The 18221-nt window shown below is 31.5% G+C and overlaps 1 protein-coding gene across 1 annotated transcript in view; it reads right to left on the bottom strand.

Annotated features, from left to right (window-relative positions):
- The window catches only part of LOC143074228 (uncharacterized), a 36206-nt gene that overhangs the window by 16306 nt on the left and 1679 nt on the right, over positions 1-18221 (bottom strand). Inside the window, exons 3-16 of the mRNA XM_076249777.1 lie at positions 17789-17890; positions 17356-17367; positions 14028-14120; positions 13378-13398; positions 11746-11844; positions 11242-11253; positions 9675-9767; positions 9022-9042; positions 7584-7676; positions 6932-6952; positions 5474-5566; positions 4824-4844; positions 3386-3478; positions 2734-2754 (exon numbers count right to left, since the gene is read on the bottom strand). Of these exons, the coding sequence (XP_076105892.1) occupies positions 2734-2754; positions 3386-3478; positions 4824-4844; positions 5474-5566; positions 6932-6952; positions 7584-7676; positions 9022-9042; positions 9675-9767; positions 11242-11253; positions 11746-11844; positions 13378-13398; positions 14028-14120; positions 17356-17367; positions 17789-17890 (795 nt within the window). The remainder of the gene's footprint in view (positions 1-2733; positions 2755-3385; positions 3479-4823; positions 4845-5473; positions 5567-6931; positions 6953-7583; positions 7677-9021; positions 9043-9674; positions 9768-11241; positions 11254-11745; positions 11845-13377; positions 13399-14027; positions 14121-17355; positions 17368-17788; positions 17891-18221) is intronic.

Here is an 18221-nt window from a genome sequence, read left to right as displayed (position 1 = left end):
TGCCGAAAAATGTCACTTTTCAGATGGTTTTTGGTAAAAAAGAAAGTTGCCGCAAACGTGTTCATCCTCAACCTTTATATATGTTATGTATTATCATAAAATACAACTTACATTTCAATATTATGAATGAACACTTTCGTTTTACACGAAAACCGTCTAAAATTTAACTAAAATGCTAAAATTATGAGGATTTCAGTAATTTAGCATGACGTAATGGTGCAAGTACCGGATATATGTGCATTGTATTGTCAAAAACAGCCCATATTTATGTAGCAGAAGCATTCTACTGTCCAATAAATAACTAAAGGTTTACATTTTAACAATTTTGTAAAACTGCTATATTTTGGGGCCAAAAAGGGGTCTTACTGAACCTACTCCTTTATTCGTTGCTTACACCCGATTCTATAAAAACACAATAAAGGTTTTAACTTTTAAAAAGTAGTGTTCATCAATTGTTTCCTTGGTGTAATACAAGCATACATCAAATTGGTAATGTTTGAAAGGTGTGCATGTGTAGTTCTATGACAAAAAGGATACATAACTTTGGCGCATTTCAAAAAATAGAATATTGTAGTGGTCCAGTGCTTGAGGCAGTCGACGCACGTCCTCGTTTGGTATTAAAAAGTTTGTGTTTTTTGTAGTCTCAACCATGTATGCGACAACTAGATATATATGTACATATAACAGCCTCCCAATCTTGACCCTCATAATATGTATACATGTACATGTATAATAAATTTAATCATGATGGTATATTTTCAAAGGCTGAATTTGGTATTCTTAGTACGTTCCTGTATATATATATATATGAATAGTTAGTTAAGCTTACCAGGTGGTGATGTTCTTTTTGCTGCAAAATAAAATTAAACCATAATAAAATAAAAGAAAAGAAATACATTATTCAATTCAACATAATTATTCCAATGTCGATAAAATACAAATTGGTTAGCGCTATCAATAACAATTACAATATCTTAAATTGTATATATGTTGGTAAAAGTTTGGTTCAAATGATATGTGTATCTTTCCGAAATACAATACGTAATTTATCTACCACATAGATTTGATTTCTCCTAAAAAAAGTACATTTTATGTGTAGTTAAATTAAACATTTTTACAAAAACTACCAAAATTTGAGTTGTCAATTTTGCAAATATCGTAATACAAAAATGACGAATGTCATATGCTGTTAATTTGACTAACATTAAATACCTTTTCAAAATTCCCTTATTTGAATAAACAGGAAAAGATAAACCCGGTGAAAATGCTTGTAATCATTCTATTTATAATTATACCTCGCAATGACTTACCATCTTTGACGCATTCTGTACAACTTGGACATCCATTTACCATTTTTGGTGATGATCCCTCCCCACAATCCAGATGGCACAGAACACATGCAACTAAAACATAAATTACACAGTGGATACTGTATTTTTCACTTTCTGAATACTGAATACTTTACATGAAACATACTGTGTTTTGCATGAAACAAATTGCTCATCGAATAAGAAAAAGGTTTCCCGCAAGTTGTCCTACTAGATTAAGAGTTAACTTATAAAGCAAATACATATGTCTACAGTTCTCAAATTAAAAGATTCCATATAATTTAAAAGGTAATCGCTTAAAAGATCTAGAGGTTTGTACATAATCTATAACGATGTTTTCATTTGCAATCTTCGGAAAACGAAAATAAAAAAACAACGAGTTCGTAAAATGATTTCTTATGCATTTAAATGTCTAATCTGAATACTGTCCTACTTTGAAAACATTTTCTGATATAACCAATGCCTTACAAACTTTCACAAATTCTCTCGGAATCTGGGATCATCCATATTCTTTAAAATCGTAGTTAATTGACCATTTTAACAAATTATAAGTGTTTTGAAGATGAAACACGGGTCTTACTTTAAAACAAATAATTTAGGTATCTTTAATTAGTTAATATTTTTCTCTTTTCTTAGGTAATCTTTTTCCAGATTGATTGATTTTTTGCTGCTAAACGTTCAGTTTACAATACGTAGGTCCTGTAATGAAGACCGTCCGACTTCAAGGTCGGTGAAATGAGGATTTAAATTATAGACAGTCTGCGTTGCAAAAGGCCACATAATGACCACTCAAATAGTTGTTACAAGGGTTTCTGTATTTAAGATAGCGTTACACTTTTTCTCTCCCGCATGTACCAGGAAAAAGGGATTAAACGTCCCCATTTATTTAATTATTTACCACTAATGTAAAAGTATTCATAGTTTGGTTACCAACATCGTTAAACGGCTTATTAAATTTATTCGTTGTTTACACCCGATTCTATATAAACACGATAAAGGTTTTAACTTTCAAAAAGTAGTGTTCATCAATTGTTTCCTTGGTGTAATACAAGCATACATCAAATTGGTAATATTTGAAAGGTGTGCATGTGTAGTTCTATGACAAAAAGGATACGTTACTTTGAAGTATTTTAAAAAAAAGAGAATATTGTAGTGGTCCAGAGCTGGAGTCAGTCGACACACGTCCTCGTTTGGTATTTATTGGTTTGTGTTTTTGTAGTCTCAACCATGTATGCGACAACAAGAGATATATGTACATATAACAGCCTCCCAATCTTGACCCTCATAATATGTATACATGTACATGTATAACAAATTTAATCATGATGGTATATTTTCAAAAGCTACATTTGGTATTCTTAGTAATTTCCTGTATATATATATATGAATAGTTAGTAAAACTTACCAGGTGGTGAAGTTCTTTTCGCTGCAAAATAAAAATTAAACCACATTTATTTGGCATATTCTCAAGTTAAAATTGTGTACACCCCGCTGAATTCCTACCTTTTCCTTCCGTTTAAGAATTCTGATAGCATGGACGGTGTGCAAACATATAAAAAACATTCCAAACAAATTTCGTATATTCTAAATTGGTTTACCAGTATTTTGGAATTTGAATACAAAGAAGTATAAAAGAAATACATTATTCAATTCAACATTATTATTCCAATGTCCATAAAATACAAATTGGTTAGCGCTATTAATAACTATTACAATATCTTAAATTGTATATATTTTGGTAAAAGTTTGGTTCAAATGATATGTGTATCTTCCCGAAATACAATACGTAATTTATCTACCACATAGATTAGATTTCACCAAAAAGAAAACGTACATTTTATGTGTAGTTAAATTAAAATTTTTACAAAAACTACCAAAATTTGAGTTGTCAATTTTGCAAATATCGTAATACGAAAATGACGAATGTCATATGCTGTTAATTTGACTAACATTAAATACCTTTTCAAAATTTTCTTATTTGAATAAACAGGAAAATATAAACCCGGTGAAAATGCTTGTAATCATTCTATTTATAATTATACCTCGCAATGACTTACCATCTTTGACGCATTCTGTACAACTTGGACATCCATTTACCATTTTTGGTGATGATCCCTCCCCACAATCTACATGGCACAGAACACATGCAACTAAAACATAAATTACACAGTGGATACTGCATTTTTCCCTTTCTGAATACTGCATACTTTAACATACTGTGTTTTGCATGAAATAAATTGCTCTTCGAATAAGAAAAAGGTTTCCCGCAAGTTGTCTTAATAGACTAATAGTTAACTTATAAAGCAAATACATATGTCTGCAGTTCTCAAATTAAAGGATTCCATAAAATTTACAAAGTTATCGCTTAAAAGATTTAGAGGTTTGTACACAATCTATAACGATGTTTTCATTTGCAAACTTCAGATAACGAAATTAAAAAAAAAAACGAGCTCGTTAAATGATTTCTTATGCATTTAAATGTCTAATCTGAATACTCTCCTACTTTGATAACATTTTCTGATATAACCAATGCCTTAAAAACTTTCATAAATTCTCTAGAAATCTGGGATTATCCATATTCTTTAAAATCGTAGTTTAATTGACCATTTTAACAAATTATAAGTGTTTTGAAGGAAACACGGGTCTTACTTAAAAACAAATAATCTAGGTATCTTTAATTAGGTAATCTTTTTCTCTTTAATTAGGTAATCTTTTTCCAGATTGATTGATTTTTTGCTGCTAAACGTTCAGTTTACAATACGTAGGTCCTGTAATGAAGACCGTCCGACTTCAAGGTCGTTGAAATGCATACTATCACTAGAAAATGAGGATTTAAATTATAGACAGTCTGCGTTGGAAAAGGCCACATACTGACCACTCAAATAGTTGTTACAATGGTTTCTGTATTTTAGATAGCGTTACACTTTCTCTCTACCGCATGTACCAGGAAAAAAGGGATTAAACGTCCCCATTTATTGTATTATTTACCACTAATGTAAAAGTATTCATAGAGTGGGTTACTAACAGCGTTCAACGGCTGATCAAATTTATTCGTTGCTTACACCCGATTCTATATAAACAGGATAAAGGTTTTAACTTTTAAAAAGTAGTGTTCATCAATTGTTTCCTTGGTGTAATACAAGCATACATCAAATTGGTAATATTTGAAAGGTGTGCATGTGTAGTTCTATGACAAAATGGATACGTAACTTTGGAGTATTTCAAAAAAGAGAATATTGTAGTAGTCCAGAGCTGGAGTCAGTCGACACACGTCCTCGTTTGGTATTAAACAGTTTGTCTTTTTTGTAGTCTCAACCATGTGCGCGACAACAAGAGATATATGTACATATAACAGCCTCCCAATCTTGACCCTCATAATATGTATACATGTACATGTATAACAAATTTAATCATGATGGTATATTTTCAAAGGCTGAATTTGGTATTCTTAGTAATATCCTGTATATATATATATGAATAGTTAGTAAAACTTACCAGGTGGTGAAGTTCTTTTTGCTGCAAAATAAAAATTAAACCACATTTATTTGGCATATTCTAAAGATAAAATTGTGTACACCCCGCTGAATTCCTATCTTTTCCTTCCGTTTAAGAATTCTGATATCATGGACGGTGTGCAAACATATAAAAAGCATTCCAAACAAATTTCGTATATTCTAAAAATGGTGTACCAGTATTTTGGAATTTAAATATAAAGAAGTATAAAAGAAATACATTATTCAATTCAACATTATTATTCCAATGTTGATAAAATACAAATTGGTTAGCGCTATCAATAACAATTACAATATCTTAAATTGTATATATTTTGGTAAAAGTTTGGTTCAAATGATATTTGTATCTTCCCGAAATGCATTACGTAATTTATCTACCACATAGATTTGATTTCTCCAAAAAGAAAACGTACATTTTATGTGTAGTTAAATTAAATTTTTACAAAAACTACAAAAATTTGAGTTGTCAATTTTGCAAATATCGTGATACGAAAATGACGAATGTCATATGCTGTTAATTTGACTAACATTAAATACCTTTTCAAAATTTTCTTATTTGAATAAACAGGAAAATAAACCCGGTGAAAATGCTTGTAATCATTCTATTTATAATTATACCTCGCAATGACTTACCATCTTTGACGCATTCTGTACAACTTGGACATCCATTTACCATTTTTGGTGATGATCCCTCCCCACAATCCAGATAGCACAGAGCACATGCAACTAAAACATAAAATACACAGTGGATACTGCATTTTTTTCCTTTCTGAATACTAAATACTTTAACATACTGTGTTTTGCATGAAACAAATTGCTCATCGAATAAGAAAAAGGTTTCCCGCAAGTTGTCCTACTAGATTAAGAGTTAACTTATAAAGCAAATACATATGTCTGTAGTTCTCAAATTAAAGGATTCCATGTAATTTACAAAGCAATCGCTTAAAAGATCTAGAGGTTTGTACACAATCTATAACGATGTTTTCATTTGCAAACTTCAGATAACGAAAATAAAAAAAAACAACGAGTTCGTAAAATGATTTGTTATGCATTTAAATGTCTAATCTGAATACTGTCCTACTTTGAAAACATTTCCTGATATAACCAATGCCTTACAAACTTTCACAAATTCTCTCGGAATCTGGAATCATCCATATTCTTTAAAATCGTAGTTTAATTGACCATTTTAACAAATTATAAGTGTTTTGAAGATGAAACACGGGTCTTATTTTAAAACAAATAATCTAGGTATCTTTAATTAGGTCATCTTTTTCCAGATTGATTGATGTTTTGCTGCTAAACGTTCAGTTTACAATACGTAGGTCCTATAATGAAGACCGTCCGACTTCAATGTCAGTGAAATGCATACTATCACTAGAAAATGAGGATTTAAATTATAGACAGTCTGCGTTGCAAAAGGCCACATAATGACCACTCAAATTGTTGTTACAAGGGTTTCTGGATTTTAGATGGCGTTACACTTTCTCTCTACCGCATGTACCAGGAAAAAGGGATTAAACGTCCCCATTTATTTAATTATTTACCACTAATGTAAAAGTATTCATAGTTTGGGTTACTAAAATCGTTAAACGGCTTATTGAATTTATTCGTTGTTTACACCCGATTCTATATAAACACGATAAAGGTTTTAACTTTTAAAAAGTAGTGTTCATCAATTGTTTCCTTGGTGTAATACAAGCATACATCAAATTGGTAATATTTGAAAGGTGTGCATGTGTAGTTCTATGACAAAAAGGATACATAACTTTGGAGTATTTCAAAAAAGAGAATATTGTAGTGGTCCAGAGCTGGAGGCAGTCGACGCACGTCCTCGTTTGGTACTAAAAAGTTTGTGTTTTTTGTAGTCTCAACCATGTATGCGACAACAAGAGATATATGTACATATAACAGCCTCCCAATCTTGACCCTCATAATATGTATACATGTACATGTATAACAAATTTACTCATGATGGTATATTTTCAAAGGCTGAATTTGGTAATCTTAGTAATTTCCTGTATATATATATATATATATATATATATATATATATATATATATATACATATATGAATAGGTAGTAAAACTTACCAGGTGGTGAAGTTCTTTTCGCTGCAAATAAGAATTAAACCACATTTATTTGGCATATTCTAAAGTTAAAATTGTGTACACCCCACTGAATTACTACCTTTTCCTTCCGTTTAAGAATTCTGATATCATGGACGGTGTGCAAACATATAAAAAGCATTCCAAACAAATTTCGTATATTCTAAAAATGGTTTACCAGTATTTTGGAATTTAAATACAAAGAAGTGTAAAAGAAATACATTATTCAATTCAACATTATTATTCCAATGTCCATAAAATACAAATTGGTTAGCGCTATCAATAACAATTACAATATCTTAAATTGTATATATGTTGGTAAAAGTTTGGTTCAAATTATATTTGTATCTTCCCGAAATACAATACGTAATTTATCTACCACAAAGATTTGATTTCTCCAAAAAGAAAACCTACATTTTATGTGTAGTTAAATTAAAATTTTTACAAAAACTACCAAAATTTGAGTTGTCAATTTTGCAAATATCGTAATACGAAAATGACGAATGTCATATGCTGTTAATTTGACTAACATTAAATACCTTTTCAAAATTCCCTTATTTGAATAAACAGGAAAAGATAAACCCGGTGAAAATGCTTGTAATCATTCTATTTATAATTACACCTCGCAACGACTTACCATCTTTGACGCATTCTGTACAACTTGGACATCCATTTACCATTTTTGGTGATGATCCCTCCCCACAATCCAGATGGCACAGAGCACATGCAACTAAAACATAAATTACACAGTGGATACTGCATTTTTTCCCTTTCTGAATACTAAATACTTTAACATACTGTGTTTTGCATGAAACAAATTGCTCATCGAATAAGAAAAAGGTTTCCCGCAAGTTGTCCTACTAGATTAAGAGTTAACTTATAAAGCAAATACATATGTCTGCAGTTCTCAAATTAAAGGATTCTATATAATTTACAAAGTAATCGCCTAAAAGATCTAGAGGTTTGTACACAATCTATAACGATGTTTTCATTTGCAAACTTCAGATAACGAAAATAAAAAAACCGCGAGTTCGTAAAATTATTTCTTATGCATTTAAATGTCTTATCTGAATACTGTGCTACTTTGAAAACATTTTCTGATATAACCAATGCCTTACAAACTTTTACAAATTCTCTCGGAATCTGGGATCATCCATATTCTTTAAAATCGTAGTTTAATTGACCATTTTAACCAATTATAAGTGTTTTGAAGATTTTAAAATTTACTTTAAAACAATTAATCTAGGTAATTTTAATTAGGTAATCTTTTTCTCTGTAATTAGGTAATCTTTTTCCAGATTGATTGATTCTTTTTTTGCTGCTAAACGTTCAGTTTACAATACGTAGGTCCTGTAATGAAGACCGTCCGACTTCAAGGTCGGTGAAATGAATACTATCACTAGAAAATGAGAATTTAAATTATAGACAGTCTGCGTTGCAAAAGGCCACATAATGACCACTCAAATAATTGTTACAAGGGTTTCTGGATTTTAGATAGCGTTACACTTTCTCTCTACCGCATGTACCAGGAAAAAAGGGATTAAACGTCCCCATTTATTTAATTATTTACCACTAATGTAAAAGTATTCATAGAGTGGGTTACTAACAGCGTTAAACGGCTTATTAAATATATTCGTTGTTTACACCCGATTCTATATAAACACGATAAAGGTTTTAACTTTAAAAAAGTAGTGTTCATCAATTGTTTCCTTGGTGTAATACAAGCATACATCAAATTGGTAATATTTGAAAGGTGTGCATGTGTAGTTCTATGACAAAAAAGATACGTAACTTTGGAGTATTTCAAAAAATAGAATATTGTAGTGGTCCAGAGCTTGAGGCAGTCGATGCACGTGCTCGTTTGGTACTAAAAAGTTTGTGTTTTTTGTAGTCTCAACCATGTATGCGACAACAAGAGATATATGTACATATAACAGCCTCCCAATCTTGACCCTCATAATATGCATACATGTTAATGTATAACAAACTTAATCATGATGGTTTATTTTCAAAGGCTGAATCTGGTATTCTTAGTAATTTCCTGTATATATATATGAATAGTTAGTAAAGCTTACCAGGTGGTGAAGTTCTTTTCGCTGCAAAATAAAAATTAAACCACATTTATTTGGCATATTCTAAAGTTAAAATTATGTACACCCCGCTGAATTCCTACCTTTTCCGTCCGTTTAAGAATTCTGATATCATGGACAGTGTGCAAATATATAAAAAGCATTCCAAACAAATTTCGTATATTCTAACAATGGTTTACCAGTATTTTGGAATTTAAATACAAAGAAGTATAAAAGAAATACATTATTCAATTCAACATAATTATTCCAATGTCGAAAAAATACAAATTGGTTAGCGCTATCAATAACAATTACAATATCTTAAATTGTATATATGTTGGTAAAATTTTGGTTCAAATGATATGTGTATCTTCCCGAAATACAATATGTAATTTATCTACCACATAGATTTGATTTCTCCTAAAAAAAAACGTACATTTTATGTGTAGTTAAATTAAACTTTTTACAAAAACTACAAAAATTTGAGTTGTCAATTTAGCAAATATCGTAATACGAAAATGACGAATGTCATATGCTGTTAATTTGACTAACATTAAATACCTTTTCAAAATTCCCTTATTTGAATAAACAGGAAAAGATAAACCCGGTGGAAATGCTTGTAATCATTCTATTTATAATTATACCTCGCAATGACTTACCATCTTTGACGCATTCTGTACAACTTGGACATCCATTTACCATTTTTGGTGATGATCCCTCCCCACAATCCAGATGGCACAGAGCACATGCAACTAAAACATAAATTAGACAGTGGATACTGCATTTGTTCCCTTTCTGAATACTGCATACTTTAACATACTGTGTTTTGCATGAAACAAATTGCTCATCGAATAAGAAAAAAGATTTCCCGCAAGTTGTCCTACTAGATTAAGAGTTAACTTATAAAGCAAATACATATGTCTGCAGTTCTCAAATTAAAGGATTCCATATAATTTACAAAGTAATCGCTTAAAAGATCTAGAGGTTTGTACACAATCTATAACGATGTTTTCATTTGCAAACTTCAGATAACGAACATAAAAAAAACAACGAGCTCGTAAAATGATTTTCTCTCCCGCATGTACCAGGAAAAAAAGGGATTAAACGTCCCAATTCTGGTCGAACACGGCTGTGAACTTGTTAAAAACCCGCACAGCCGAACGAACGTCCCTCTTTTGCCGGTAGGAAGAAGACCATAACTCTATCCCCGAGTCACCCTTTGACCCTCACAATTAAATATATTATCAAGTCGTATATTTTAACTTATTTGATACGTTCAAAGATATTCACATGTTAAACTGTATTTTCGAAGGTAGACAAAATAAACGGCAGACAGCAAAAAGCATATTGCACGGTTACTTTTAGAATATCTAATTACCGATCTGCTTTGTGACTTCATGTAATGAATTTCGCGATAATGTTAAAAGTTATATAAAAAATATCTTTGATCGATTATTTGAAGAACAAAAATCTTCATATACATAGGATGTAAACAAATAACAAAAAAAAAAAAAACAAAAAAAAAAAGAAATGAATTAACAACTAATATGGTGTTATTGTCTAGGAGACAATATGATATCTATAAAATTCCAACAAAATCAAATGACTACTAGTATTTTGATACAAATATGGTCAGAAATTAATAATTATAGCCTTTGTATTAGGTTAATACAGGATATATCGACCCAAATAAGTATATTGACCTCGGACTTCGTTCTCAGTATTCTTTCTTTCAGGACAATATATCCTTGTATCGACCTCATACAAAGACTATAATTGTATAATATTATATATATTGTCTAAAAATAGTAACAATTAACATTTACTCTACTGATCTAAGGGAAGATCAGTTTGAAAATTAACTGATGCAGTTACTAGATTTAATCAAATAAATGCCTAAAAATATAACTCTAACACAACACAATGTAGTATAAAAGCAGTTGTTTTGAATATTTGATATATATTGGCGCAATATTTCGCTAAACTAATGAAATTCATCACACCGTGCAGCAATCAATGTTAGTATCAGATGCTGTCAAGATTTTTTTTCAGCTTATTGTACAATGCGATTTGTAAATCAAAACCAGAATCTTGAGTGTTTATATTGATATATGATACTAGTATGTGTGTTTAAAAAACAAATACACATTTATTGTTTAGCAAGATATGCAACAATTAATTTTTTTGCAAACTTTTTTAAGACATCAATAAAATATTTTGGCTTACCATCTCTTTTTGCTGCAAAAAAAAAAAAAAAAAAAATAGCTTCCTTAACACATTATTATTTCTAAATCACGGACAAGTCACTCTCGATTTTTACGAGCTTGAGCAAATTTTCATATTCAAAACAGCAAATTCATAAATGTGTAGTCCATGAAAACCTACAAAATCAAATGCTATCAATCAACAGAAAAAGCTATAAACAACTCCTATATTCGAAGAGGACAAAAGATCATTCTAGGAGAGAGAGGTTAATGTCAAGCTGTTTCTGAGAATTAATATATTTAGGACGCATAGACGGATAAAGACACATGCTATAAACGATTAAATGATCGTTTTTTCGCCATCTGCCCTTCTTTGATGTTGCTGCCTTTTTTTGTGTTAATTTTTCAAATTCGAAATTGTTGAAGACAAACATTACATTTCCTGTTTGCTTGCTACAGTCCAAAGTGACTGCTCTAGGTAAGGATTCTGACTACGTGTGAATGAACACAATAAATGTACGCCTACCTGGTACGCAGTCACAAACCACATTTGTACCGTCTGCGGGTGTACAATCCCGAATTTTCTGTCCAGCCGGACATCCCTTTCTGCATTTTCTACATGGTGCTTAAAATAGAGTTTGATAAAAATGATTGATATGCATATTTAAATGAGAGTAAATCAAAATCGAGATATGAGCCTCATAACCGTGATTTTAAAGGCCGTATATAGATCATACATACGTCTGTATGTATGTGGTAAATATAAAAAGTTTTGTAAAATTATTGATAAATTAATGGATATGAGCCGTAATCTTTTACGTTAAATAAACTTTAATTTACAAATTGATCGAAACTCACATGCATCACTTAACTGTGTTTGCAAAAGTATTAAATATTCCAAATAGTACGGATTTCATTATCCCAGGCATGTCTGTGTCATTTTAATCTTTCGTGGATAGTTGTCTCATTGGCAATCATACCACTTCTTCTTTTTTATATATATTAACTTAGTCGAAATCGACACAACTTTTTTGATTTTTGGGTCATTGCTCTTCAACTTTAAACTTGTTTGGCTTTAATAATATTTTGAACTGAGCGTCACTGATGAGTCTTACATTAATTTAGAAGAAACGCGCGTCTGGCGTTTTGAATTATAAGCCTGGTACTGTTGATCACTATTACCACCTTTGTTAAAATAATTTATAAAAAAGAGAAATACTTAAGAGTATATAGAGGTTTGTTATCACATCAATTGTGTTTTGATATTTTTTTTATTGAGAATTTCAATTTTAATATTAAAGAGCGAGTCTGGTCGAGCTTTTTAAATGATTATAATTTAACTGTTCGGCGTAGAAAAATATCACAACATGAGAGTTATAGTGGTGAAATCTGTTTCTCTAATAAGTTTTACCTTTCCTTTTTTAATAAAACTCATCTGTTCTTACATTTAACAGATCTATGACATAACTTCAAAATGATCAGTACAAAGCCTTTATTATTACTATACAATCTATATGTTTTTTGTCTGCAATTTTATAAATTGTCTAAATATACAGCTTCATATTTGAACGGTATCCTACATATCGTATATAATGTCTCATTTTAATCCGTAACCCGTATCTTACTTTCATTATGTTCATTATGATTTTCATAGGGATAATGTTTGCATGCATTTGTATCTGTATTTACAATATAGTGAGGCGTTATAATGTTGTACAGTTTTGATTATTTTTATCATTAAATAACTTAATTTATTTCTTACACTTGTTTACAAATAAACATAATGAAGGGTTTAAGTTTTAAAATCTTTTGATAGTGATTTGTTTACAAATAAACTCAATTGGTTTGATACAAACTTGCACATGTGTGTTTTAATAAGACAAAAAGGACACGTAACTTTGGAGTATTTAAAACGAAATGATATTATATTATAGTGTTCCAGAGCTATATGGCAGTAAAAGGATGTCTCGGTTTGATACTAATAAGTGTGTACTTTCAATCATAATATGCGCAATACTCAGTAGATAAACATTCAACAGCCTCCCAATCATGTATACCGATTTGATTATCATCATGGTACATTTTCAAAGCCATCATTTTCTGTGCTCAGTTATAAATTATTAAATACAAATGTACATGAATTATTAATTATGCTTACCAGGAGGTGAAGTTCTTTTGGCTGCAAAAATAAAAATGTAAACAACATTAATTTGTCAAATTCGTATCTGAAAATTGTGTGAATCCATGTCAATTCCTACCTTTTCCTTCGGTTTACAAATTCTGATATCATGGACTATATGCAAACATATTAAATACATTTCACCCAAATCCTATATTTACTATATAATGGTTTACAACCACTCAGGAATCTTAACACAAAGGCGTATAAATGAGAAACATTAACGAATTCACAATAATTATTCCTTTATCCATAGAATACAAAATTGGTCAGCGCTTTCAATATCAATTACAATATAACAAAAAATATATATATTTTGGTTCGAAGGATATTTGCATTTTCCCGAAATACATTTCGAAGTATAACTACTAAATGAAATTTATTATCGTCTAACAAAAAATTAATTTTATTCGAAGTTCGATTTTAATTTTTACAAAAATTACCAAAATTTAAGTTGTCAATTTTGAAAATATCGTACCTACGCAAATGTAATTGTCATATGCTGTTAATTTAAACTAACATTGAATTCTTTTTCACAAATGACCTTGTTTGAAATTAAAAGAAAAGATAACCCCGGTGGAAATGCTTGAAAAGGTTCTGTTTATTATTATACTTCGCAAAAGACTTACCATCTTTGACGCATTCTGTACAACTAGGACATCCATTTACCATTTTTGGTGAGGATCCCTCCCCACAATCCAGATGACACATAGCACATGCAACTAAAACATAAATTACACAGTGGATACTGCATTCATTCCCTTGCTAAATACTATACACTTTAACATACTGTGGTTAACATGAAACAAATTGTTCATTGATAATGAAAAATGTTTCCCGCAAGTTTTCCTACTAGATAAAGAGTTTACTTTAGAGCAAATACATATGTCTGCTGTTCTCAATTTCAAGGAATCCATGAAATAATTTACAGAACCAAATAATCATTTAAAAGATATAGAGGTTTGTGTACAATCTATAAGGCTGTTTTATTGGCACACTTCGGATAACGAACCTGAAAACAACGAGGTGGTAAAATTGATTTCTTATGCATTTAAATTTCTTATCTTAATGATGTCCTACTTTGATAAAATTTTTAATATTACCAGTGCCTTACAAACTTTCACAAAATCTCTCGGAATTTTGGATAATCTATACTCTTCAAATTCGTACTTTAATTTAACAGTATTAAAACATTTGACTTTTCTACCCTGTACACAAGTATTCCACATTCCAAACTAAAAGACAAATTGAAAGAGTTGATATTACTTTGCTTCATAAAAAAGAATGGCCAACGTAGATACAAGTATCTTGTCTTAGGGAGGGATAAATCCTACTTTGTAAAGAATCACTCTGATTCAAACAAAAAATTCTCTGAAACTGATATTATCAAGATGCTTGATTTCTTGATTGACAACATATTTGTTACGTTCGGAGGACGTGTTTTTCAACAGACTGTCGGCATTCCAATGGGAACAAACTGTGCCCCTCTACTCGCCGACTTGTTTCTTTATTATTATGAGGCTGACTTCATGCAGGAACTTCTTAGGAAGAAAGATAAGAAGTTAGCAATATCCTTTAACTCTACTTTCCGCTATATAGATGATGTTCTTTCACTAAACAATTCAAAATTTGGTGACTATGTGGAACGCATCTATCCAATCGAACTAGAGATAAAGGATACTACAGATACAGTTAAGTCGGCTTCATATCTTGACTTACATCTAGAAATTGACAATGAGGGTCGGTTGAAAACAAAACTTTACGACAAAAGAGATGATTTCAGCTTTCCAATTGTGAACTTTCCATTTCTAAGTAGCAACATTCCAGCAGCACCTGCATACGGGGTATATATCTCCCAATTGATACGATATTCCCGTGCTTGCATTTCCTATCATGATTTTCTTGATAGAGGTTTGCTGCTCACAAGGAAGCTATTAAACCAAGAGTTCCAAATGGTGAAGTTGAAATCATCCCTTCGTAAATTTTACGGACGCCATCACGAGTTGGTTGACCGTTATGGAATAACCGTTTCACAAATGATATCGGATATGTTCCTTACGTCGTAACTACAATCCCCTTTCATGAATATGACCTACCGAATTAGACTATTTACCGGATTTGTAATCACTTAAGCAACACGACGGGTGCCACATGTGGAGCAGGATCTGCTTACCCTTCCGGAGCACCTGAGATCACCCCTAGTTTTTGGTGGGGTTCGTGTTGTTTATTCTTTAGTTTTCTATGTTTTGTCGTGTGTACTATTGTTTTTCTGTTTGTCTTTTTTATTTTTAGCCATGGCGTTGTCAGTTTGTTTTAGATTTATGAGTTTGACTGTCCCTTTGGTATCTTTCGTCCCTCTTTTAATTGATAGCCAATTATAAGTCTTTTGAAGACGAAACATGGGTCATACTTTGTTAAATCTTAATCAGTGTATCTTTTATCAGTTTATCCTTATCCAGATTGATTTTCGATTGTTTGCTGCTAAAAATTCAGTGGCAAATATTTCATGCATGTTATGGACTAGAATAATGAACAATAATTACAATACTTAGGTCATCTTATAGAGACTGTCCGGCAGTAATGTCGGTGAAATTTACATTGTCACTGGACAATGAGGGTTTAATGGATAGACAGTTTGCGTTGCAAAAGGCAACCTACGGACCACTCAAATAGTTGTTAGAAGGGTTTATGTAGTGCAGAGAGCTTAACACTCTCTCTCTGCCAGGGAAAACGGATTAAACGTCCCCATTCTGATCGGACATGGCTGTGAACTTGTACAACCCGCACAGCAAAACGGACGCCTAATTTTTGTAAGAAGAATACGTGCATAAGCATAATTCTATCCTCAAGTCACCCTTCGGCGCTCCATATCCAGACCCTCATAATCAAATATATTATATATAGTGTCTAAAAATAGCCACAATCAACATTCAATCTATCTAGGCGTGGATCAGTTTGAAAATTAACTGATGCAGATACTAAATATAAGTAAATGAATGCCTACGAATATAACTTTAACACAAAATTAAGTGTAATTTTATATCTGTTAAGAATAAACTTCTATTATTGGATAAAAAGGGGCCACATGACTTTCATTATTCTTCAGTAATAAATTCAATCGGTCATTAACAGAATAAAAACGGACCAGAAAACCGGTCGTTAACAAACTTTTGCATGATAATGACCGGTGGGGCGTGGTTTTCGTCTGATAATGACCGTTGGGGCGTGGTTTCCGTCTGATAATGATCGTTGGGGCGTTGTTTCTCTGTTAATGACCGGTGGAGCGTAGTTTCTCTGTTTAGTAGAGAGATGTTCCTTTAATAAAACATTTTCCTGTTTTCAATATTATATTTCAGTTGTTGAATTGTTTACTATATGTTTTCGTTAATTATAAAATTATAGAGAACTTGATTAAGTATTTATATACTGAAAAATTGCACTAAAATGAATGGCAGTATTACTACGACTTGTCTTCACTCTTTGCCATAAAAATAATAGAACAAATCGAGTTTGCTTTAGGCATTTCGAAATTATGCGAATTTTCGAAAACATGATTTCTCAATGTAATAAACATAATAGTTCTTCAAAAACTGGTCATTATCGTGATATATGGACTACCCGTAGGACAGTGGTATTGACTGCAACAACGATAATGACCTCGCCTTCGGCTCAGTCATTATCACTATCTTAGTCAATACCACTGTCCTGTGGGCAGTCCATATATCACGATAATGACCAGTTTTTCAAGAACTATTATATAATTATAACATTAGTTGTTATGTATATTTGATATATATTGGCGCAATATTACGTTAAACTAATATATTCCATCACGGGCGTGCATCAATCAAGGTAAAAATCGCATACTGCAAAGATTTTTTTTTGCAGCTTATTGTACATTGCAATTTGTAAATCAAACCAGAATCTTTAAGACATGAATAATAAATTTAGGCTTACCTGCTCTCTTTGCTGCAAAAACAAAATAGTTTAGCTGCATTCACAGATTCTTGTTTTTAAATTACAGACAATTCTTCATTTTTACGAGCTTACAAATTATTATATGATGTGCGAAAATGACTTTTAACAGGGTCTGAACTTCATTGCAAACTCATATAAGGGACAGTTCATGAAAACCTACAAAATCAAACGCTATCAATCAACAGAAAAAGCAATTAAAAACTCCCATATTCGATGACGACAAATGACCATTCTAAGTGTCTCGCGCCATGTGCCTTCCTTGAATGTTGCTGCAATTTTTTGTGTTAATTTTTCAAAGTCGAATTTGTTGTGGACAAACATAATATTACTTGTATGTTTGTTTCAGTACAGAGTTTCTGTTCTAGTTTATAAATCTGACTGCATGTGAATGAACCCCGTGAATGTCACTTACCTGGTACGCAGTCACAAACCACATTTGTACCGTCTGCAGGTGTACAATCACGGATTCTCTGGCCGGCTGGACATCCCTTTCTGCATTTTGCACAAATTGGTGCTAAATATAAAGTATGGTTAAACAGGTATAAATTAAAGGATATGAGACTTACTTATATATGTAGACGTAAACTAAGCTTTATTCCTCAACAGACCGGCACATACATCACTTACCACTATTGTTAAAATATAAAATTGAGAATCGAAGTGGGGAGTATATGAAAGAGACAACAACCCGACCCAAAAAATCAGACATCAGCCGAAGGCCACCACTGGGTCTTCAACGCAGCGAGAAAATCCCGCACAGGGAGGTGGTCATCAGCTGGCCCCTAAAAATGCACAGTTTGTATTATTTAAATCATTAAATAGCATGTTAAATTTATTCGTTTCTT

This window comes from Mytilus galloprovincialis, chromosome 5 (assembly GCF_965363235.1).
Source record: "Mytilus galloprovincialis chromosome 5, xbMytGall1.hap1.1, whole genome shotgun sequence".
NCBI classification, from domain to species: domain Eukaryota; kingdom Metazoa; phylum Mollusca; class Bivalvia; order Mytilida; family Mytilidae; genus Mytilus; species Mytilus galloprovincialis.
The sequence above is the reverse complement of the archived record's forward strand: the minus strand, read 5'-3'. Positions and strand labels throughout refer to the sequence as shown.